The sequence below is a fragment of the Rhipicephalus microplus genome, chromosome X (assembly GCF_043290135.1).
Source record: "Rhipicephalus microplus isolate Deutch F79 chromosome X, USDA_Rmic, whole genome shotgun sequence".
NCBI classification, from domain to species: Eukaryota; Metazoa; Arthropoda; class Arachnida; order Ixodida; family Ixodidae; genus Rhipicephalus; species Rhipicephalus microplus.
Window position 1 is genome coordinate 76,746,342 of NC_134710.1, and position 26,019 is coordinate 76,772,360.

General features: G+C 47.1%; 1 protein-coding gene across 1 annotated transcript in view; it reads right to left on the reverse strand.

The window, feature by feature from the left end:
- Positions 1–26,019, reverse strand: part of LOC119175988 (uncharacterized) — a 91,486-nt gene that overhangs the window by 33,817 nt on the left and 31,650 nt on the right. Inside the window, exons 7-8 of the mRNA XM_075876365.1 lie at positions 18,303–18,375; positions 3,953–4,068 (exon numbers count right to left, since the gene is read on the reverse strand). Of these exons, the coding sequence (XP_075732480.1) occupies positions 3,953–4,068; positions 18,303–18,375 (189 nt within the window). The remainder of the gene's footprint in view (positions 1–3,952; positions 4,069–18,302; positions 18,376–26,019) is intronic.

The following is a 26,019-nucleotide window of genomic DNA, read 5'->3' on the forward strand; positions in this document are numbered from 1 at the left end:
TGCTTCTTTTCTCTGAATGCCACAGCTGCGGCTCCCTGTTCCAGCGCGCGAACGGAGCGCAGGGAATCCTCTTCACCCTCTTCAAAGCTGAAGAAGAGACGCGCCACATTAAGTGCCTCCATCACCGCAGAAGCTGACGGGCGCACAGGCACTTCGTCATTTTCGTCTTTTTCACCTTCTGGCTCTTCAGCATCAGGCTGCGCACCGGCTACTTGAGCGATAATGTCCTCATCAGTCAGGGCACCACACACCGATGCACCGGTGTCAACTTCAACATAATCGGCAAAACGTACGCCCCGAAGAGTGTCGCGCAATGCCGCTGGCATGAGCTTCTCAGCCCCATCCACGTCGACGTCACAACTATCCTGCGCACTTCCAGCTGCAAATCCACTGTGGCTGAAACAGTCTGCGATTGTGGTCGCGGTCACCTTATCCAATGCGCGTACCAACATGTGCATGGCAGTGAGCAGCGTAATGCCGAAGTCCTTCCTGTCGCCCACGTACAAAATCATTCTCTCCAGCACGTGACGCCTATAAAAGCCCTTACCGTATTTACTCGATTCTACCGCGCCCTCGATTGTAACGCGCACCCGATTTCCACTGCGGGAAAAAAAAAAGAAAAAAAAAGTAAGACATCGATTGCAACGCGCACCCATTTTTTCTCGCTGGCCCGCATGATCACACCACTTGAAAAAACGACTCCTTTCGGGAGCGTCTTCCATTTAAATATGAGGTACGGGCGAAGCTTGTGCCCATCTGACGTGTAACAGAGCATTGCCGTCACTGTAGTTTTACCGTGGACCGATGTCAGCACGCGAACTTGCTTCGCCCCCTTCTTCTCGACGGTTGTGGTGCCAGGCATGTCGAAGTAAAGAGGCGTCTGATCGGCATTCCCGATTTGCCCAAGCAGGTAGTCGTTGTTGCGCCGCAAGTTTAGGACGAACCTCTGAAAATAGAAGCTTTTCATCGTACACCTCCGCAAAACTTTTCGCATATGCATGTTCCCCTTCGGAGGGAAAAGCCTTTCCTCTTCATAAAGTTAGTTAGCCAGCACCTGCTCGCTTTAAACTGGCTCCGCATTAGACCTTTTTCTAAGACTAATTGCATAGCCCGCACTTGGAGCAGTTCTGCCGTCACGGGCCGCTGTGCTGCTCGCTGCTAAAGCACATACTCGCCGAACAGCTCTTTAATTTGCGGAAACCGACCCTGCTGTGGTCCACTGAAGCCTTTGAGTAAAGTTTTGCTGTCGAAAATCTTCTGCTTTTGTTTCCGCCGGTCCCGCACGCACGTTTCGGGAACTCCGAACGACCGCGATGCGGCCCGATTTCCGTCCGTTTCTGCACACGCGACGACTTTTCTTTTAAAAGCGGCATCGTGGTGCACTCGAGTTTTTGGAGTCTGCCATTCCACGCCGTCGATGCTAATGCACTACTAGATGACGAACTCCTCAGCACACGTACGAAGTGCCGCACATGAGAAACACATAGGCAGAAATGGACGACGCGCCATGCCGACGCACGTAGGGGGCGGCCATTTTAGATTTGCCGATGGCAATAGATTGGCCGTAATTTTTTTGTTCGTACTCGATTCTAACGAGCATGCGATTTATGAACTCGCTTAACCGGAAAAAAGGTGCGCGTTAGATTCGAGTAATTACGGTATCGTTCCTTATCACACCCTGGTCCATTGGCTGTAGGGCCGCAGTCGTATTTGCCGGAAGGAAAACCAACTTAGTTGCTCTCAGCTCAACGTCGACTTTGTGCGCCGAACAGTTGTCGACGAAAAGAAGAACGCGTCTGCCGCCCAGTTCCATTCGCCTGTCGAATTTCAGTAGCCACTTCCTGAATAGGTCACCTGTCATCCAGGCTTTCTAGTTTGCGGCGTACTCCGTCGGCAGTGAGCGAATGTTTTTGAAGCACCGTGGCTTGAGTGCTTTGCCAATCACAAAAAGGGGGACCTTTTCCGTATTGGTCATATTTGCGGCGACCAGAACAGTGACACGCTCTTTGCTGCGCTTGCCGCTGGCACAGCTGTCTCCCTTGTAGGCGATCGTCTTGTCTGGCTGCAACTTGAAAAATAACGCTGTCTCGTCAGCGTTAAACACATCCTGTAGTGAGTAGCTCTCCAAGTACTGCTGCAGGGTGCCGCTTCTCCAAGTAGCGCATGTTTCGGCGTTCACTTCCTTTGCCTTGCCGGATAACGTGCAGAATACGAGATTGTGCCGCTCCCTGAAACAATGAAACCATCCCTCGGAGGCGACAAAGTCTTCAATGTCCAAGCGCAGGGCGAAATCGGCTGCCTTGGCCACGATGATAGGGCCGCTCAATGCGATACTCTGGGCTCTCATTTCTTTAACCCAGATAATCAAAGCTGGCTCCAGTTCCGGGAACTTTGCTGTCCTTAGCCTTTTTCGACTGGCGCCAAAATCCTCGGCTTCATAGGCGTTTTCAATGGCCGTCCTGTTGCGTATGTAGGTTGACAACGTGCTCGGAGGTATGCCGTGCTTCCTCGCAATTTCGTATTTGCTTGAGTTCCCTTGGTCAACCTTTCGCAAAATCTCCACCTTCTCCTTGACAGTCTTCGCGCAGTAGTTTCCCCGCGGCATCTTGCAACTTCGATGCGGAATAAGACGGCTTGATGGCGTGAACGAACAACGAGCTCGAGGAACAAAGTGACGCTGCCGGGAGCGGCCTAGGACTGCTAGGACTACTCCGCCGACTCTTCAGCGTCCCGTGGGTCCCACGTACAAGTGGCGCCAGGCGCTAAGATAGCGGGAGGGCTACGAAAAAAAAAAAAAAAAAAAGCTCCCTGGATTTTGGAGGCCATACTTTGCTCGCCCTTCGCTTGGAGGCCACTTGAAGCTCGAAAAAACTGGTCGTGCCACCTATCGTTCAACCGTAAAAGCTTCCACTAGTGTTTGACGATGATGACGCTCGGCGGCGCGCGCTTCGAATTATCCGTAGAGGCAGCAATTTCTGTTCGAATTAACGAATCATTTTACACATGGTCTCCTATGCACTGCGGACCGGACTGCAGTGACCATTTCGAATTATCCAAAAGTTCGAATTAATGAGGCGTGAATTAACGAGCTTTCACTATAAATGAATACATAAACACAGATAAACTTAATTTCAATCGTTTAGCTTTTAGAAATTATGATTTCATTAGTTTGATATCTGATGTTTCTTTAGCTTACAGCGAGCATTTCCCTTTAAATGTAAGGCACAAATACAAAAGCCGATAATTATACCTCCGCAATGCTTTTTTTTTTAAAGGAAGACGCCCACCACAACAGTGAGGACAGCAATAATACAGTGCCCAGGGGGGGCCTGGTTGAAAAGGTTGTCTTAACAGATTATCCCTATCCTTATCATCACATCAATTTATGTTGTGTCACTGTTGTATCATCACAGTGTACTTCAAGCACCAGGTGGTGTCACATAATCAATGGTGATAGGAACCTCTCCTATAGGCACCCATGCTCACAAACCCCCTGTTTAATGAGAGTACGAGTATAAGAATTGTTTTATTGTTTACTTGTATAAGAAATAACAGAATGGCTGGGATGAAAAACCGAGCCTCACAGAACTCAACACCCTTGTACACAGTAAATACAGCATGCATAGTTACACAATAAATCAATATGGACACACACACACACACACACACACACACACACACACACACACACACACACACACACACACACACACACACACACACACTCTCTATTTTGGTCTCTGCCAGTGGAAAGTTGTTTTTTCGATGTGTCTGTATACCATTTCACTAACCCTTATGCTTAATCAGCGCATAATCACGATCAACAGGCCCTTATGCTTATACACGAAATTCCCTTGCTCCTTCAGGTGTTACGTGCTTTTGTGTTGTGTGTTCAACCATGTCTAAAAAAAAGTTCACACAAAAGAAGAAACTCCTAGTTGACGAAGCTTACATTGTGCATTTTGCTGCTCACGCTCATGCAGTTCTATGATGTGGCGGCCATCCCAAGAAACCCGCTGCGCCTGCACCTGGGGACTGTTCTCAAGGGCCGGAAAGGCAGCGTAGTACCTTCAAAAAAGGCAAACAATGCCAATCAGTTTCCTGACCAAAAAATGTGCACTCTATGTGTGGTGGAACAACGGAAGGTATCACAAGCGCAATGTATGGTACATGTTCACTAAAAAAAGTATTTTTTCAAGAGAAATCGCTCTTGATTTTGCTATGTACTTACCCAGTCGCACTCCTTTCACAACTGTGAAAAAAAAAAAAAACACTTGCAAAATTACCAGAAAAATTTTTAAAACCAGATCGGAAAACAGATTTTTGAATAAAAGGTACTCTCCTTATTACAGTACTCTCCAGTAAACCAAAATCTGTCAAATGGAACTACTGCTTAAACGGAACTATTGCCTCTACAATGCTTGGTTTCGAGCTTGTATTCAGCACCCATGTTCACCTCTCAGTAAAAGGGAACTCCTGTTAAATGGAACATATTTTCCCGGTCCCTTCAGGTTCTGTTTACTGAGAGTCTACTGTATTTCGTTTCAGTGAGGATTCTTTTTTTTTTATAAGTTACACACACAAGTTTGTAAGCTTCACTGCACGGCCATGGTGTCTCGCAAAAAAACATCTTGAGGGTTCAATAAACAATAAAAAACTGGAATACATAAATAAAACTAAAAAAATTGAACAGTGCAAATTTATTGATGCTACTGAGGTCTTACGATTTCATTAATTCTTGAAGCAGAAAAGTACCAATTCTGGAGCACTTTGGAGCAGGTAATTTTAAATCTGGGAGCAATCTGGGGCACCTAACTTACCATCCTGGACTACAACGAAGAAGCAAGTTGCATTTACATTCAAAGACATTTTGGGCTCTTGTGAAGAGCTAGTAATATTTAGATTTATTGCAAATCTCATGCAGCAGCCAATCGTCTTGGGAGCACTCCCTATTTCATTAAACAATGAAAAATTAATGGCATCATGCTATTAAGCATTCTGGAACAACTCGTTCAACAATTGCATTCGTTACATATAAAAAGAATACTGCTTAAACAAAATTGTACTTTCTCAAACAACATACCAAGTACACTTATGTGGTTGTCAGCACACATGGTAGACAAATGCTGTGACAAACAATGCTAGAGACTCACACTGCCCCAACTGCATTTCCATAAGATGACTCCAAGAATAAAGAAAGGTTCTTTCTCAGCATGATCGATTATAATGCTAGGCATAACATCATGCAGTGGTGGAAATGCCTTCCAGCATTTCGAAGAAGCCATTGGAGCAGGCACGGGCTTTTCATGATGCACACAGAGGAACAAAATTTAACTTTAATTTAGTTTAATGTTCTCTCAATTTAGTTGATCATTTATAGAGAAGAAGCATCAAGCCCACAAAATAAACAAAGGTAGGATTATGTACAAAAGCAGTGACATAAAATAGCGAAGGATATTACACCAACAAGCTAGCGGCAGGTTGAAGTTCATCACATGCACAGACGAACAGATTCAAAGCTCGCTACAGTAAAACATTGTTACTACGTACATGCATGGCAAGAACCTGCTGGGAACGCGACTAACTACGCACTGAACGTAGAATGCATTAACCACATAGAACATAAGCGTGCGCAGGGTTGGCCTTTGAAAAGGCAGAGGTTCGTCACAGCCCGCCCCCCCCCCCCCCCCCCCCCCCCGCCTATATCATGTCAATGTGTCCCCCTTCCCTATTATCTCAATGTCTGGGATTTGGCTTTGCACCCCTATGACCAAGTACCAATCGCATTTCTTTAATGCCCTTTCATACCAAAAGAAGAAATAAATACAGTGCCACAGCAAATATTGCGACATTAATTTCTTTTTGACAATGTTCAGAAATAATTGGCATTCTCTCACGACCATCGATGGCACGCGGTGACGACACCAAAGAGCATTTCGATACTAGTGCGGTGTACGGGATATGCAGCGAGTGACATAGCAACGAAACAAACATAATTGGCAGTCTGTGATGAATGTGTACTGCTATCTGGCACTTAGAAAAACTGACTTTTTCATGATGCAATACGATCGCACGAAGCCGATCGCCTACTGGCTAGTTGCGAGCAGCGCTTCGCCTACTTGACGAACACATTGTGCTGAGCCGCTTGTGCACACTCTGCTTTGGACCGTCCACAGATGCAGTGAGAAGCCTATTGCGTTAACGTGATGATGCGAGCTTTCTACAAGGGAAGCTCTAGCAGTCCTGGCGGTGGAAGGAGGCACGTTTGGGCAGTCGCTTCATGAAAGCGTCTGCTATGCCTGTTGTCTAGGTCCCCGTGATCCACAACGCTCAATAACGAGCGGCTTTCCTTTTTGCAAAGCGGTGCACGCTGAACACAGTCCCGCTCAACGATTGAGGCAGCAGCGATCGGTGCCTCAGCGCTCTCAGGTATTCGCCGGTTAATAACCCTTTCAGACGTTATGTACAAACTTGTCTACACCACTCGTTTTTGTTACTTGCATCAAGTAGAGGCTAAGAAAGAGCAAGACATATGGTACATTAGATGAATTGAACATCTTGTATGATTAATTTGCCTTCATTTAACCTCACTTTACAGTGTACTGATACATATGATCACTTTTCTGAAGGCACTACCAAGCTTGACGAGTCGCGCGAACTGCGGCTTTCTGCAAGCAATGTGATAAGCAGAAATTTTCCTTGCTCACAATTGACATAACCAAAAAAATTTTCCACTATATTTCTAGCCTAAGATTAAATTCTATTATGCCAAAAGTAAGCATCAATGACTTCAGGATAAAGAGATATTTAATTGCAACTTAATACAAGTTACTCTGACACCCATAGATTCAACAATTATCTCGTAACTTTTGTTGCAATAATGCGTACCTTGAAGTAATGGTGTAGTGATTTGACACATTTACAGATATTTCTTAATAGTTAGCGTCTGAAAGGGTTAAAAGCGTGCAGTGGGCTTTAAGTGCCGCTAGCCTCACACATACGCTTTTTGTTGGCAATACACATACGCTTTTTGTTGGCAATAAGTCATACTAATGCGCTTTTCAGTGGTTGCCACATCGCTTGCATTGTTTGCCAATGGTAACCAAAAAAGGCGCCGCAGCTATTGGGCCGAGGTCAAAATAATTGATCGGTCGATTCCGTGTTTTTGCCGCAGCGCAAGTACAAGATGGCGACCATCACGTAATACCCGTTCACGATGCATGTTGTCAACATTACTTTCGGTTCAAAAAGCAGCTTGTGGCACAGAAATAGCGCAAACTAGACAAAGAAGACCCTTGTGGAGCAATACGGCGCAGCAATTTCCCATTGGCGCAATTGGCACAGGTTTTCCACCGCTGCAATATCTCTACTAGATTGCCAGAACTCAAAGGTTCTGCGATTGCACTGGCTATGGCTAGATATCGAAGGCCACGCATTCAAACTACAGCTAAACCTGCTTATAATGAACCTCCATGTAACGTATTCTTCGATATAACGAAGTTTTTCGATTCCCCGCCGTTGCTCCATAGAGCACATGTATTTTCAACCTCTATGTAACAAAGTAACAGTGGGAGACAACCTTGATATAACGAATTTTCCCCACAGACTGTCCAGAAATTTTGCTCCACATTTTCCCGTTTTGGTACAAAAGTTCATTTTCAGCGGCTGCCTCGCTGTCGACGAAGCGCGGCGGCGCACGCGTACGGCGCACCCCACGAGCTGGTGTTGCCACCGTTCTTGGGCACATGCACGGGTGTGCCCCCCCTCTCAAAAAAAAAAACACTACTTTTGCGCATTGGCAGTGCCACGGTTTTAGTTTATGTCAAATATGTAGAGCCGCGTTGCCTATGGAGGGCGCCTTACCAAATAATTTTTCGCGGTATCCGTGTCCGTGTTGCTCGCTCTTCATTTTCGACGCCGTGCGCGTGGTGTGGCCCCAATGGCGTTCAGCTTTTTTTGTATATTATTGTCATAGCAATTATAAGGACAGTCTCCGCTGAATTTTTTTTACTCGCCGCTGCTGTTATTCACCGTATATGTACACGTGTATATATACATACACACACGGCAAATCTTTTCACCCTCTTTTCTTTCTTCTCATTTACATTACAGTTGGTCTAATAACTTCCCCTAATACATTCCTCGGCAATAGTCTTTTAGATCTCATTAATATTGTGTCAAAACACGGGAAAACGAGCCCTTACCTATATATATATATATATATATATATATATATATATATATATATATATATGAGAACTCAAGAAAGAATGAAAAAAGCCGCCCGTGCTCGGTGCCCTGCAGCTTGTCACGATACGCCAATGCGCGCTTATCTCCCACGAATACTTTGCCCCGGGTGGGGGGAGGGGGGGGGTTTAGATGCTTGTGCGCACTTATCCTTCAGTGGGAAAAATCGCGCACCTTCGACTTCAACCGAAACGATTGCGTTTAGTTTCTGGGAGCACAAAAATCTCTTTGCTTGCTGGGCAGGCGCTGTTTGCAAAAAGAGTGCACTTTTCAAACACAATGCAGTAACAACTGGGGCACTTGTTAGTTCGCACTCATATTTGCACCCGTGATTAGGTTTCATGTCTAGTTTTTGTTTAAACAGCGTGTTAAGTGTCAAGTGGTAAACGTTAGTTCGTTCTAGTCCTGTGTAAGTTGTTTCTGTACGTCATTCGTGCGTGAGCAGTGTGCAGAACGTTTCAATCTGCTTGCCGTTCTCAGCGTTACACTCCAAGTTGTTGCTATCGCATCCATTGCTTCACGCTTGCGGTTTTTCTTAATTTCGGATAACCGTGTTGTCACCACCGAGGGGATGTCAGATTAGGCGCTGATGGAAACTCTACATGACTACGGTGATGACAGATCTTCAGAGATCGGCTTGTAACGCGCTTACGTCTTGCGGTGCGCCGCGATTTCGAAGGCTGGTAGCTTCCGCGATCAGCCGATTAGTTATGGCAACATGATGGCGTGTTGGATGCAATGCTATGAACGCGATAGCAAAAAATTGTAATGTTATAAGAAGTAAGGCTGGCAGCCATCTCTTTTGGATCCGATATTGCGGAACTCTTACAAAACAACGCTGGTGTCAGCAAATATGGCCGCTCCAGGGAGAAGTGCTCGTTCTTTTTGCTTGAGCATTCGATGGAAGTTTTAACATGCTGGTGATGTTATCTTATGCAGTTTCCAGACGATATGAGATGGTCCGACTATTTTGATCTCTGCTCAGCGGCGCTCGCGCGCTTTTACCTGCTTGTGAATGTTACGATGCGCGGGGCCATGTTATCAATTTGGGCTTGTTAGGGAACATGGCGGCGACATTAAAAACCCACTGCGAGTGTCCATACAATTGCTATCGCAATAATAACGCAGTTTTTTACAGCAAAATGAATGTTTTGGGTTAGCTCTGCCTACAGTCCTCCTTTTGTTCATTTTCGTGCATTTATTTTCCGAATTTTCAGGTCGAATCTGCACATAACGAAATTCTCTTTCTAACGAATTTTTCCGGGAATTTATCAATTTCGTTATACCCAGGTTTAACTGTACATGTAATGACCATTTAACCACCTAAGCTCTCGGCCAACCAAGTATCCATTAATTTCTACCATGACAGAACCACAAGGCAATGCAAGTCACGTTTACAGTCAGCTTGCTTTGATGTTCTTAAATGGTAGCGCATATGAAACAGACCAAGAGGACAGAAACACGAGCGCTACAGCGCGAACTAGCCTGACGCTGCTCCCTTTTGGCATTTAAAAGTTTGCTAGTCGGTTCAATGCCTCTTTTACTAGACGTCTGCTACGTCACTCTCTTTCCCTTGGGGTGGGAGGTCTCCTGTAGGACAGTGTATTTTGAAGCGAGGTATTGTCTGCTGCTCATTACAACAACATTCCAAGTCACACCTTACTCAGAGAAGAGAATCTTAGGAACAACCAAGGCGGTGAAGTAATGTTGCCCCTTCAGGGGTGGTTCGATGAGCCACCCAACGAAGTATAAGGGAGCCAATGAAGCAACCTTATTTTATCACTGTGCAGCTGTAACCTAAAAAATTACAGTTCTCCAATAAGTCACTCAGCCAAATTCGATTAATGTAATGCATACTCTAGCAAATATTACTTGTTATATTAGCCCGTTCGTAAAACAGCTGGGTAGGTTGGCTTGGCGATATCATATTTACTCGCATAATCCTCGCACTTTTTTTGGCAGAAAACGGGTGCAAAGTTGGGGGTGCAAGAATTACGCGGGGAAAACTTTCTACGAAAACGTACAGAGAGAGAGAGAAAAAAAAAAAAAAACGAAGTGGCCGCAAATCAGGATTCTCACACAAGCAAGCTTTGAGAAGTACTAATTAAAATTGACCTCAACAATAAAAGCAGAGGTTCAACACAAGGCAAGATTATTCGAAACAAAAAGTGCAGTCGAGAATTAGAGTACCATACGCAAAGATTGTGGGTGTTGCGGGCGTAGCGGTAGCGTTCGTCGCTTAACAGGAGCCCTCAAAAGGTAAGCGTCGGATGTCAGTATTGGGCTGATGGCTATTTAAGGGGGGAGGCTACCCTGGAGACCGAACTTTTTTATTTTTTAAGATATCTGGATGAAACTTTCAGGGGTTGTTCACTACAATAAAACTAGCACAACTGCTAAGTTTCACGAAGCTGTGTTTCATAGTTCCAGAGTTATTGAGGTTTGACTGGGTGCTTCACATGGGTGCCTGAGGAAAAGTCGTGGGAAATCCCAGGACATAGTAGAAAGCTGAAATTCATTGTGGTCATTCCTTGATAGCTATCCCAGGGCGCTACAAAGCCGTTTTTTTAATTCCCCCCCCCCCCCCAAAATTTTCACGCAACTTTGAATTTGATGTAACCAGTAATGACCAGATTCATCAAAAATTAATTGTTTATTATAAATTAACAGCACCAATTTTCAAAAAAAGGAGCTTGTTGCGCCCTTGCAAGGTCATTCAGGAACAGAATAAAAAAACGGCACACAAATCAGATGAACGGTTTTCGAGTTCTTGCTTTCCTCAGCACCACAACTAGCAAAAAAATCCGTTCCGAGAAAACAGGCCGAGAAAGTTCAAAACACGTGTTTTCTTCAAAAAGCTCCAGCACAGTAGCTAGAAGTGTCCTGGCGCACTCTTTTCTTCCTTTGCCTGGCCTCTATCTTCTCTTGGTGTCTTTTAGAATTATTTTTTAGGCGTAAAGCGTCTTTTTCACGAGCTCGCTGGATGGCCAGATGACCTGGTTGAAGTCCAATGGAGTCCGATATCACTTGGGTTGCTTTGCAGCAGCCGGCATTGTAGCGCAGCACTGCTTCATGCAGTGCTGTTTCTACCGCGATCAAGGATGAGTGTTGTTCCTTCGGCATCAGAGACCACAGAATGGAGTGGAACGATTCTGATGCATTTTGCGTCTTCGCTCCCAGGCAGCGCTGAAGAAGAGACTTTTGTGACAGTCTTTCGTAGATGGGCAGCATAGCTGCAGCGACATAGTCCGGTAGGCTGTGTTTATGTTTTGGCTGTGGCTCACGCTTTGCCTCTGGAGCTCCATGGCGGCACCACAATTGAGCCCCCTCTGGGCAAAGTTCATGGTGAGGGTCCTGGTCAGTCGATGTGACGTGGTGATATGTTGCCATCACTGCACGCTGCATGGCTGTTAGGTCAGTTGAATTGTTTCTCAGGGCCCAACCATAATATCCTGTCAGCTTTTCAATGAGGGCTTTAGTCAGCTTCCCCTTCCCACTCAGTGGCTTATCACTTTTCTGCACAATGTTTCGAAGAGCACTTCCAATCCTTTTCTGAACATGGTTCAGACATTCTTCTTTTACAATTGGCACTAGCCCGTACACATTTTCTTCTGTGAGGGCAGCGAAGGTACGGCTGTCTCCGTCGGACACAAGAGTGGTGTACCGCAGGCCATGCTTGGATACAGACCGCCCAAAGAGAGTCAAGCCTGCCACCACTTCCATGCTTCCCGATTTTGCGTCTGTGTTTTTCTGGCAAATGTGGTGCTTCTGCCAGCTTTCGTATGCTGCATCTCCAGGTTTGGGCCCTGTTTGGCATCCAAGGCAGTGGTTTGAAAGAACTACAGCATCCAAGATGAGACCTGTAAAGAAGTCAATTACCGATCCCACTCCGATGTGTGATGTGTGACCCCGCTTATGCCATGTGACATCGTACACTACGGTGATGTCCTTGCAGAAGCTGGGGTCCATTTCTTTATATGTTTTGATCACTGCTGTGGCAGAATCAGCATAAAACTTCTCCAAAGCGGTGGCCTCTGGCTTCCTGAACGTCTCTTTCAAGTGCTTTTGAAACGTCTTGTGGTGAAGACCTCTGTAAGAGACGTTCATGGCAGCCTAAAAGTCATTAAGAGCTGTTTGCCCCTTGCCTATTTGCTTTATAGCCATTATGGCGCGGACATTTACATCGAAGGCCTGCGTGTCCTTTTTGCGGGGTGATGTCCATAATTTATCGACGGTGCCACAAGAGGCGCACACGACTTCAAGTTTTGTTGCAAGTCCAAGCTTGGTGCTCTCTCGGACAGTCATAGCACCTTTCAAACATTCTTTGCACACTGTGCGGCTGAGCACGACATTAAAGATGTTCATTTGAACGAGCGAAAAATGTTCGCCCTCACTTGTCACTGCAGGTGCAAGAGCCGGCTGCATCAGTTGAAATTTCTTCTGCGTCGCCGGCGTAGACTCGAGTTCAGCGCGAACGGCGTCACGACGTTTCGCATTCGCATCGATTTCTTCCTTCGTTAGGAAACGCGTCTGCAGATGAAGCGACGGTCCACTCACGCTCGATGGCGGCACCGATTCAGACGAAGTGCTGGGTCCGGCGATATCAGAAGCACTCGGTGTCACACTGAATGGCATCGATTCGGAGCACGTGTCGAGCCCGGCGATCTCGGAAACACTCGGTGCATTTGCGGCTCCAGCCACACTCGATGTGTCGGATTCTCGACTGGCGACAGCCGACAACACAGTTCCGTCGCTGCAAGCGTCTACGCAGTCGGCACCTGCAGCAGAATAGCGGAATTTCGATGATCGTACAAGCCGCATAGCGCGCCTCCGTGCACCGGACTTCCGCACTGACTTCGGCTTCGTTGCCGGCATCGCCCGCAACAACAAAGACGAAAGGCACAGAACTAGTGCAAAAATAAAAAAAAATGAGAGAAAATGATCGAAGAGATAGCACAAGGCGAAGAGCGGCTCGTAAGCAGTCGTCTGTCGAGGCGGACGGAGCAGAGAGCAACAAAGAAGTGAGTGCGCTGGACGCGCCATCGAGAGGAGCGACCGCCCCCGCTGCTGCACAGCAGCCAATGGCGGGCACGCTTTCTCCCGCGAGATATGAATGCGCTGCTCTAGCCAATCAGCGCTCCGCATCGCATCGCGGGAAAACGCCAATAGCGTCTCAACTGTGCTGCAGACGCCATTTTGCAAGGCGGCGAACGAGAGAGAAAGAATTCACGGTCAAAACAACACCAAGATGGCGCGGGACGACGGCATGGTCCGCGAATGGCGCGCGCGCAAAGTTTGGTTTGATTTCGGGATTTGCGCCTGTTTTGGACACCGCGGCGGCCTCGAAAATAGTATATTTTTTTGCACTTTGCGGTTGAATTAGGTGCTGATAATTACAGAATAGGTAGTTTATGAGACATACAACCCAAAAATGTGGTTTTTCAAAAACCGACTTTTTCGCGATTTTTCGGTTTTCAAGGGCCGCGTCCCCCCTTAACAGAATTGTCAGCAGTTTCCTTCTGAAGAAACAAGGTTTGCCATCAATCCCAGTCTTAAGCACATGGCAGGCCCAACGTGTCTTAGTGGCTTTCAGCTGCTGTCACCAGTAGCGAACACAAAACTAGTCGACTCCGAAAAGCCTACCGGCGGCCCTGTTGCCATTGTTTAGTGCAAGATCAATCACTTTTAACTTGAAAGCAGCCGTGTAGCTTCAGTATCGCCCCATAACATGACAAGATTACCGACACAACACGCCGCAACGTGCACTTGCCGTTTTGGCTTGGCTTGGACTGGATTGAATCTCCATGCAATAATAGTATGCCTGATGCTTAAGAGACGGTGCCAGATGACGTGCGCTATCATCATCATTAGCTGGAACGAGCAGACGACGTTATTGCGGCAATTTTCGGAGGTTCGATAATTACTTGAGAAAAAAAAAATCTCATTTTTGTTGGGCGATGTGGGGGGTGCGAGAATCATGCGAGTAAATATGGTAAATACCACATTTTCCGGTGTATAACACGCGTTTTTTTTCCAAAATTTTTGGAGGTGCGTCTTATACAACGGTGCGTCTTATACACACTTTTTTTTGGTAGTTTTTTGGGAGAAACTCGTGTTGATGCTCATTAGTCTTTTTTTTTAAACCACTAGAGCAGTCCAATGCGAATTATGCATCATAATTATAATAACGAACACTCAACGTGCCGGTACTACAGTTTTAAAACAAAACCAAAGTACATAAAACGGAAAAATTTAAAAAAGTATGTCGTCGTGCGAGTTCTCAGCTCACTGAAGCTGCGCGAGTTTCGGAGGCTGTATCATAGAGAGCTGTACTCAGTGAGTGAAATCGGCGTAAGATGGCGATAGGTACGCGACGGGTTCGGCGGTTTGGTTCGGATTCGGCCGCTACTGCCGCTACCACCGCTACGCTGTCGTTCAGCGAGTTGGACTTGTCGCCATTTGCAACTTCATTCGTTCGGTTGGTCCGCGCCTTTGTTACCTTCACCTGCAGTATGCCGGCTAAACGGAAAAGTTACACGGCGAAGTTTAAGCTTGCTGCTGTGAAGTATGCAGAGGACTACGGAAACCGGGCAGCGGGCCGTCATTTCGACGTCACGGAGAAGATGGTCTGCACATGGCGACAGTCGACTGCTAAGCTTCAGGCCATGAAGAGTGACAAGAAAGCTGACCGCGGCAAGAAAGCACGATGGCCAGACCTTGAGGGACGTCTGCACTCATGGATACTGGAGCAGCGTGCCCAAGGTAGGGCGATGTCAACGGTGCAGCTGCGTCTCAAAGCGCAGGCGCTAGCTAAGGAGGTGGGCGCCGTTGATTTTGTTGGCGGGCCGTCCTGGTGCTCCAGATTTATGCGCCGCAAAGCGCTGGCAATGAGGGCCCGCACAAGCATGTGCCAGAATCTGCCAGCAGATTTCAAGGACAAGCTTGAAAGATTCCAGGCTTTCGTTAAGAAAGCCATTGAAGACGATGGCATCGGCAACAGCCATATAATAAACATGGACGAGGTGCCACTTACGTTTGACATCCCAATAGAAAGGAGTGTGGCACCGAAAGGTGACAAGTCTGTCACCATCAAAACTACCGGCCACGAAAAAGCGCACTTCACGGTTGTGCTGGCATGTTGCGCCGACGGGCAAAAACTTCCACCAATGATTATATTCAAGCGGAAGACGATGCCGAAAGAGTCTTTCCCGCCTGGTGTCGTCATAGAAACGAACGTGAAAGGCTGGATGGACGAAGAGATGATGGGCAAGTGGCTTGAAAAATGCTTTTCTAAGCGACCGGACGGTTTCTTTCATGCGAAGAAGGGCCTCCTGGTATTGGATAGCATGCGGGCGCACATAGCGGAGCTTACTTTGAAGCGCATCAAGGCAAAAAACTGCACCGCTGCGGATATCCCAGGCGGGATGACAAAAATGCTTCAGCCGTTGGACATCTCGGTGAACCGCAGTTTCAAGGCTATTCTGCGGAGCCTGTGGGAGTCATGGATGTCCGACGGCGAGCATAGCTATACCGCAACTGGACGTATGAGGCGTGCTTCGTTTTGCGAGGTCGCAAAGTGGGTGCGCGAAGCCTGGTGTGCGGTGTCACAGGCCACCGTAACTGCGGGGTTCCGCAAGGCAGGCCTGCTAGCATCCTCAGCCCCTGGCCTCGACGACGACGACAGCAGCAGCGATTCCGAAGAGGAAACAGAGGAAGTCCCAGCGTCACTGCCGCCAGAGCTCGCTGAACTATTCCAAAGCGCGTCGGAGGACGAGGACTTTGAGGGCTTTGAGGAATAAAATGTTTTCCTGCAGTCGTGCGGAACGTTTCAGTGGGTGCGCATTATTTTTTCTCACAAGTTCGGTGTAGTATAAGTTTTCTTACGGACTGGCGCTCAGAAACGCAAGTACGGCATTTTACAATGCTCGCTCAACTGCACGTTATGAAGTTTCTTTGCGGAAAGTGAGTGAATGTAGGTGCGTCTTATATATTAATTTTTGCATGAAAACTTGCGAAAACTGGGGGGTGCGTCTTATACAAAGGTGCGCTTTATACACCGGAAAATACGGTACTTGAAAACACTGACATGCCTGCCAAGCTCAAGGATTCTGAATCCTGGAGATTTCCGCAACAGGGCGGGGCTGAATTATCTGCCCTTATATTTTTTCTGTATAAAAAACCCAAGGACAAAAAAAATTGGTACTAAAAAACCCCAAGGACAAAAAAAAAAAAAAAACTTGAAAAACAAGAGGGGGTGGTGGGGTCTCAATCGCAAGCACCAACATCAGCGTTGTGGTCTTATAGTGACCAAGCACACAGAAGTAGACTTTCCCACTAAAGTGAGAGTCTCAAAGGATCAACACAAGTAGCAGAATCAATTTCCGTCAAAACAAAAACAACTAGCGTATGTCTTCCTGGGACACACGTGAACGGACGGGACGGCGCAGCTGGCTGCCGCAAAAGCACTGGTCAAGGCATTGCTCCCTACTAGATTCTTTTGACGGAACGCTAGAACTTGTCTGGCCTCGTTTTATTGCCATAGCAATCATATGAACATTCTAGGCTGCTTTTTGGCCATCGCCACCGTCATTCACCGTATTTGTATACGTATCTCTATATATATGAACACCCAAGAAAGAAAGAAAAAAAAGCCGCCTGTGCTTGGCGTCCAGCTCACCGCGATGGCAGACATGCGCTCATCTCTCACGCGTACTTTGTCCAGAGGATGGGGGGGGGGGGGGGGGGGCTGTGCGCGTGCGATTATCTTTTGGTGGGGACAATTGAGTGCCTTCGGCCTTCGCTGGAGCGATTGCGTTAGTTGTCAGACGCACAAAGGTCACTTCGGTCTCCGTTTGCGAGAAGAGTGCGCTTTTCATACACAGCTAGGTATAACAACTGGAACACTTGTTAGTTTGTACTAATCTGTGCCTGTGGTTATGTATCGTGCATCAATTTTGTTTAAACAGCGCATTACAAGTCGAGCAGTAAACGTTAGTTCAATCTCGTCATGTGTGTATTGTTTCCCTGCGTAATTTTTGCGTGAGCAGCGCGCTGCCCGTCGTCTCGATCTGCTTGCCGTTCTCAGCATGACATTCCAAGTTGTTGCTGTCGTATTCATGGCTTCACCCTTGCGACGAAACTGTATTCACTGCCTTTAATTTACAGCTGCACGCCCCCAGAGCTCGTAGATCGCTATCACATCGCCGTGACCGCGGTTTCGTGTGCGGCGGTTGCAGCAAACCGTAGTACCTTTTACGATTGCCGTGCGCTTGGCTGCACACCCGCCTTCAAAACTAAGTCGTTTTATTCTACAATTGAATCTGCCGCAGTTTTGTCCGCAGAGTTTGTGGAAGGCAGCATTGCTTTGACTGGTTGAGCGCAAACTTTCGGGGTTCTGTCAGTTACGTCGTTGCCATACATGTTCTTGTCAAGCGCGACTGTGGTTTCGTCCACAGCGGTTGTGGCAACGACAATCACACGCACTAAAGAAGACAGTGTGTGCGCCAGTTGCGCGCGTACTTCCGAAGCTTCGAGTACGCTGCTCTAGGCCTTCGTTCGACCGTTTCTGTACTAAAGTTCATATCACCAGCCGCGATTAGGAAATGTGTTTGGCTGAGGAATTTCACGAATTCATATCTGCCGACATTTTGCATCACTGAGATTTTACTGTACACTTACATGAGGGCTTCTTAAACTCATTTATAATAAAATAGGGTAGCTTCGAAAAGCCTGAAGCAGATTGAGCTGCTTTCTTTTTTCCAATGCAGCCAGATAATGCACAGAAATTTAGATTTCCGTGAGATTTTCATGACAACCGTAAAAATGGAAGAAATGGCCGACATCCAGGAGTCTCCTGGCCAATCTGGGAGACTTGGCAGGTATGCACTGACTAACAGAGATGTGACACATAGAACTTGTTCTGAAAGTGCACAATGTAACACTAAGCCCACTTATATAATCTATAACACACTCCCTGAAAAAAAGAAGTTTAAAACCACTTTTCGACCCAAGCACTTCAACTCAAAGAAAGAATTACAAAGAAACGTGATGCTCACAACTGTGCAAGTTCCCTTGGAGACCTATGGTTAAATGTTTCCTCCTCGGGGGCGGCTGCGACAGCTCCTTCCTCTGATACCAAGAGACCCAAAACAAAATACATCAATATACAAAAACTGGTTCAAATTCTTGTAAATTCACAGCTAAAGAATACTGCATAACTATTCTGAATGCAGCAGACTTGACTTTGTGGCACAGCAGGCCAGCAATCACATATCTAAATTTTTAATAACAACAGCTACAAATTTTCTTTAGACACAAGGACGACATGGTGAAGCAAAATGGTAGGTGATATGGTTAGAATTCACTTTGACCACAGAACACACATAAAACAAGCACTGTTTGTTTGCACTGTGTAACTAATTCAAAACAAACCATGCACGATTCTATCATTTCGCAATCACGATCAATTTTTTCAAAAAGCTTGTAACTTTTTAGCTTGTCCAAAAAATTCACAAGGGCGGAGTGCACAGTATGTTAAGAAACAAGATTGCAATCAGAAGTCTGAAAAGGCTCTTCAGACTCTTACATGCTCCAGGTAATATTCATATTGCCACTGAGACTGTTTACAATATCTGACATTATGAAAAATCAGCGTCCACAGTCTTGTGCGCACTCTTGCTTGGGGCCACACGACTCATGCCTCTTGTTCACAGGCACGAGCCAGAGTGGGTTGGAGCTGCGAAGAAGAAGAAGGTGCGTGGGCAGAGGAACAGTTTTTGTTATTGGAACGCTCTAGTGGACTCTTCCATCTTTTCGCACATAATTTTCAGGGCACAAGTTCGCCCATAATAAACTAGTTTTTTGACTTTTCCTCTCTTGCACCTGTTACATTCTGGTGGAGGTGCTGGGTATGATAGGAAGCCCCCTTGGCGCAAGAGAGCGAAACCCCGATCCTCAACGATTGGAACCTGGTGAACTGACTTTGGTACACCAGCGTTTAAGCCGCCGTCTCCGAGGAGAGCCACCTGAATTCGCACCCCTCCCCAGTGCTCCAGCAACACAAGCAGCGTCCACAGACAACGGAACGATGGCTTACCAGGTGACATCATCGGAACTTATTCTGTCCCCACCGTGCTTGCCTGAGCCCTTCCACGGTGACACGTTCGAGGATGTGGAGGATTGGTTAGAACACTTCGAGCGGGTTGCGAAAACCAACGGCTGGGATGAAGCAAGGAAACTGCGTCACGTATACTTCGCATTGGAGGATGCAGCGAGGACATGGTATGAAAACCACGAAGCGTCCATACCGACATGGGAAGAATTCCGACGACAAATAGTAGCTACATATGCCAGCACCGATCGTCGGGAGAAGGCGGAGAACGCTTTACAGTCCAGAAACCAGCGCACGAACGAAAGCGTTGGCATGTATATTGAGGACATGTCCCGCTTTTTCAAGCGCGCTGACCCAAACATGAACGAAGAGAAAAAGCTGCGTCACTTGATGCGAGGTGTCAAACAGGAGTTATTTGCCGGTTTGGTACACAACCCACCTCGTACAGTTGCTGAATTCCGCAACGAAGCCACCTCCATTGAGCGGGCATTGCAGCAGCGCTCCCGTCACTACAATCATGACACAAGTAGTGTTCCTGCGGATGTCCTCTCAGCAAACCTGGGAAGCAGCAGCGAAGCATTGAGGGAAATGGTGCGATCCATTGTGAAGGAAGAGCTCCAGAAGCTGCTGCCCCGACAAGTCGCAACGCCAGTTTCGTCTCTGACTACCATGATCAGAGATGAAGTTCGCCACGCCATTCTTCAAGCCGAACCCGAGGCGCAACCTGCTCGACTTGAACAGCAATTGCAGGAACGCCCTGTACCTACTTGCGCCGATGCCGTACGCCAGCCCGCCGTGCATACTGCTTCGTTTGCAGCTCCCAGTGGCTACCGACCGGCTTCGCGTGGCTCAAACTATCCAGCTAACTCGAGGCCCCGAAAAAGCGACGTGTGGCGCACACCCGACAGGACGCCTCTCTGTTTTAACTGCAGCGAAGCTGGACACCTGTACAGAATGTGCCCATATCGACGAGTTGGTCTCCGTGGGTTTTTTCCAAACGTACCACGCCCCCGAAATGGCGAAAGACCCGTTGAAATTGAAGATTACTTGTCCGGCCATCTGTTTCCAACTGCCGGTTTCCAGCATCAGCCTAGATCACCAGCGCCTGCTCGCTATCGATCGCCAAGTCCTCGACGATTTAGTTCACCTTCTCCACCTTCAACCTCAACACACCGTCGTTCAAGCAGTCCCCATCAGGAAAACTGAAGCCAGCGACCTATGGAGGCAAGGCCGCTGATGTCCGACCAACTGATGATGATGATATATGTTGTTTAATGGCGCAAGGGCCATTGATGGCCAAAGAGCGCCAGGAAGTATCGGATGAGAGCAATGGTTATGGTAAATGGCTGTAAAAGGGCCTAAAATTCTGCGCTCTAAAGATGCGTAAGACATATATTCATTAAAATCATGAAAGTGAAGTGAAGCATGCCTGGTGAGAATGAGTCTTTAGTTATCATGACATCATAAAATAGGAGCGTTATATTAGCACCGATTTCTCGCCAGCGCTTTTGGTCCCAAGGGCTGGGAGACAGGTGCTCTCTTTGGATGTAGCATCCGCAGCAGCAGCCTCCTTTCAGAGGCCGCGCTACCGATCACTTGAGTAGATAACATGGAAAGTATTTACTTCCTTTAAGAATGCATTCAATGCATTATATTTAAAAAGAGGTTCGCGACCAATAAACATAGCTGGGTGAAGGGGTATGTGTTCCTTGTACGCTAGTGGAAAATGTTTTCCTATAAGCCTCTAGCTCAGAGCATTCAAGGAGTATGTGGAGTACGGTAAGTGGACGGCCACATCTGTGACAGCTGGGTGGGTCACCACCAGACAAAAGGTGTGTGTGCGGGCTGTGTGTGTGTCCTATTCTGAGCCGACAGAGACTGACCTCTGTACGGCGTGTTTTCGACGTGGGCGGCCAGTTACCGAAGTATGGTTTAATCAAGTGTAACTTGTTATTAGTTTGTTGATCCCATAACATCTGCCAGTAAGCCCTGAGCTTTTTCCGTATGTTTGGTTTTAGGTCCATTATAGGGACAGCAACTGAAGAGTTGGCAGAGCTTCCGTTAAGTGACCTGGCGAGCTGGTCGGCCAACACATTTCCTTCAATCTCGCGATGTCCTGGCACCCAGCACACGACGATATGTTGCTTGGAAGTATAGGCCGCGCAGAGTATTGAATAGAGGGATATAATTATAGGGTTTCTGTGTTTTTTAAGATTTTTCAACGCTTTTACGACACTCAGGGAGTGTGTATATAACTACCCTTGGCGTATTCAATTCTTTGATGTGTTTAACGGCTACGAATAACGCGTAAGCCTCGGCTGTAAAAATGCTTGTGCTCGTGGACAGAACGGCGGCATCCGAGAAGGATAGGCCAACCACCGCATAGGACACGCCAGTATGGGACTTGGATGCATCAGTATAATATTCTGGACAGTCATATTTATGTTGCAGCTCTAAAAAATACATCCGAATGTGTATGGGAGAGGCATGCTTTGTGACAGCTACGAAAGATGTGTCACAGTCTATAACCTGCCACTGCCATGGCGGGAGCCGCAGAGCAGGGGGGCTGAGGTGGTATTCAAGCAGTGGGACATCTGTTTCTTCAGCTAGGTCTCCGACACGCAACGAGAAAGGGCGTGCCATTGCGGGTCGATTGCAAAAAAGTTGAGAGCTGGACAGGTCGTTGATGGTGGAATATGCAGGTTGCTCACTGTTCGCATTTACTTTAAGGAAATATATGAAGGAAGAATATGTTCTCTGCAGATGGAGTGACCACTCGTCCGATTCTACATAAAGGCTTTCAACTGGGCTTGTTCTAAAGGCGCCTGTGGACAGGCGGATGCCTTGATGATGAACAGGGTCCAACATTTCAGAGCGCTTGGCGTGGCAGAGTGATAGACTCTTGCCCCCTACTCAAGGCTTCTATACAGATTCATGAGGCACTTTCTGTCGCTGCCCCACGTTGTTCGTGACAGCACCTTCAGGATATTCATTGCTTTCAAGCATTTATTTTCAAGATGTTTTACGTGTGGTACAAAGGTTAACTTCGCATCTAAAATTATACCTAGGAACTTATGTTCTGTGTTTACGGGTAGACGCTCACCCTTAACAACCAGTTCAGGATCAAGGTGCAAACCTCTTTTTTGTGAAAAAAGGACACAGGTGCTTTTCTGTGGGTTCAGTTTGAACCCGTTTTCATCAACCCATTTGGATACCTTGTTAAGGGCGAGCTGAACCTGTTGCTCACAGATCCCAAGAGAACACGATTGAAAACCTATCTGCACATCGTCGACATATGTTGAATAAAAGATATTACGTGGAATGTACAGACGGAGAGAATTCATTTTTATAATAAAGAGCATACAGCTGAGCACCCCACCCTGTGGCACTCCGGTTTCCTGTACAAATGTTCGGGACAGAACATTGCTCACTCTAACGCGGAAGGTACGATCAGACATATAGCTTTCAATGACACTGAACATATTACCATGTATACCTAGGTGTGAGAGGTCTCTCAATATTCCAAACCTCCACGTGGTATCGTAGGCCTTCTCTATGTCGAGGAACACAGATAAAAAAAACTGATTATGAACAAAAGCCTCACGTAATGTGTGCCTCGATACGTATAAGATGGTCGGTGGTAGATCAGCCCTCTCTAAACCCGCATTGGTATGGGTCGAGCAATTTGTTTCTAAGTAGTGGAGTAAGCGGCAATTGACAATTTTTTCAAATAGTTTGCAGAGGCAGCTTGTTAACGCTATAGGTCTGTAACTTGATACAGTAGAGGGATCCTTTCCCTGCTTCAAAATTGGAATTATAACAGCCTCCTTCCAGGAGGAGGGGATCACACCTGAAAACCATATGCGATTATAAAGAGAGAGGAGGGTTTTTTTAGTTTCGGAGGGTAGTTCCTTCAGCATCGCGTACATTACATAGTCGGAACCTGGGGTAGATGTATTACAGCAGCTGAGTGCTGTTCGCAGTTCTGCTAAGCAGAATGGTGCATTATATCCCTCATTTCTTGCGGATTTTCTTTCTAACTTTTGTTTTTCTATTCGTGCCTTGTAATTCTGGAAGGATTCGGAGTAGTGCGAGGAGCTCGATATATGTTCGAAATGTGTGCCAAGAAAGTTGGCTTGATCCTCCAAGCTTTCCCCGAGGCAATTTACAAGTGGAAGGGAATACGTTTGTTGGCCTTTAATTTTCTTTACCTTATTCCACACTTTTCCCTCATCTGTGTACGAGTTTATACTCGATCGAAACTTTGTCCAGCTCTCTCGTCTAGCTTGTTGACGCGTTCTCCTTGCCTGCGATTTGACCCGCTTGAAATTTTCCAGGTTTTCTGCTGTAGTGGAATCGCGAAGCAACGCCCATGTTTTGTTCTGAGTGGTCTGTGCTTTGCTGCATGCGTCGTTCCACCATGGGACTCGCCGTTTAGAAGACATGCCGCTCGTTTTGGCAATACATTTAGATGCGGCATCAAGTATAAAAGCTGTAAAATAGGTGACAGCGTCATCTATGGTCAGGGCAGACAGCTCAGTCCATGTCGTGTGTAAGAGTTCTATACCCTTCCCAATCAGCTGAGTCAATTTTCCATCGAGGAACCTGTGGGGGTAGTTGGTCTTTGTTCGGCGCACTCAGGATGATTGGGAAGTGGTCACTCCCATAAGGGTTTTTAAGACCGTTCCACTTAAAAACAGGCAAAAGGGACGGTGATGAAATGCTAAGATCTATGGAGTAGTACGTGTTTTTTGCAAGGCTAAAATACGTAGGCTCCTTTATATTTAAAAGAACTAGAAGAGAAAAGGAGCTGCTCAATGAGACGTCCTCGCGCATCACAGTGAGCATCGCCCCACAGGACATTGTGTGCATTAAAATCACCTAGAACCAGAAACGGCTCTGGGAGTTCATCGATTAATGATTCTAGATCACGTCTGTGTAGCTGTTGATGCGGTGGTATGTACACGGAACATATGGTAACGAGTTTGTTAAAAAGTACAGCTCGAATGGCCACTGCCTCAAGGGCCGTTTGGAGCTTCAAATGCTGGCATGCTATACTACGATCCGCTATAATGGCTACACCGCCAGATGGTACGACAGCATCCTCCCGGTCTTTCAATTCGAGAAGCAGATTTCCACTTGCCATCTTCGTGGCCTTATAACTGGTTCCAATGGTCTCTCTCAAGCACTTGGCAACAAGGAAGGGTGAGATTGCTCTAGCTTTTGTAGATGACTGTTCGCAGTGGAGGACATGGTATTTTGGGAAAGTTTCTCTGTTTTTGGGCCAAAGTAGTAGAGTTGTGTCAGTGTGTACCCTTTTCGAGGCACGATCAGTTAGAGAGGGGGTCGAGGATCCCATGGGAAAATGTGGATTGTTCGGTAACGGCACCTACCACCCACCACGGAGTCCAACAAGGGGACGTGGCAGAGCATGTGGGCATGTCTGCGCAACGCCAGCAGTACGCAGTTACTATAACCCAATATGGTTTACCCTAGTTTGGATAGCCACACAAGGTTAACCCTTGCCGCCAGGAAAAACAAAAGTAAACGGAGGAGAGTAGAAGACAGGACAGATAAATAGTAAGAGATAAAGACGGAGATGTAGGGAGAGAGAGATAGGAAAAGGCGACTGCCGATTTCCCCTGGGTGGGTCAGCCCAGCGGTGCCGTCTACGTGAAGCCGGGGCCAAAGGGGTGTGTTGCCTCTGCCGGGGGGCATTAATGGTCCAATCACCCAGCATCGGCTCAACCCCCAGGATCCCCTTTTCCCTGGACACGGCAAAGCCACGCACGGCTAGGTGTGGGAGGGAGTAGAAACTCCCCCGTTAGCTCGGGTTCGTGGTGTCGCTATACACCAAACGCCTATTTGCGCAGGCGCCCCTGCGGGGGTCCGACCAACTGAAGGTCCTCCGTCAAGGTCCCAGTGCAGCAACGACGAGCGGAACACTACAACTAGGTTAGGTAAAGACAAAATATCTTCAGACTTACGCGTTACCGGAGACGGGTGTGAATTTACCGTTTTAGTTGACACAGGTGCTGATTATTCGGTTGTCAGTTACGCTGCCGCAAAGGATTTAAAGAAAGTCCTGACGCCTTGGAGTGGACCCCAGATACGCACGGCTGGGGGTCATCTCATCACACCTGTGGGAAGATGTACCGCACGAATCGGCATTCAAGGCGCTACTTACGTTGCTGACTTTGTCGTACTTCCGGAATGCTCTAGAGATTTAATACTTGGAATGAATTTTCTGCTAGCAAACGGAGCTGTAATCGACCTGCAGAATTCTAGTGTCTCTTTTTCGAACAAACTGGCCATAAACACAAATGAGCCAGAATACACTGCATTACGTGTTATAGATTGTGATGTTTCCGTGCCGCCATGATGCAGCGTAATAGTCGGTGTAAGAAATGAAGCATTCGTTGATTCTGAAGGTATAGCGGATGCAAACATCGAACTACTGCTCAAGAAAGGCATTTGTGTAGCTCGAGGCATTATTCAATTACGTGGTGGATGTGCCGATGTATTGCTCACGAATTTCGGAAACGAAATTCAGCACGTTGCAAAGGACACTGCTATCGCCTTCTTGCACGGTTTTCGAACAGTGACGGACTTATGTGGTCTGGTGTCAGGGCCACCTGCTTCCGAACCTGCGCCCGATGTCG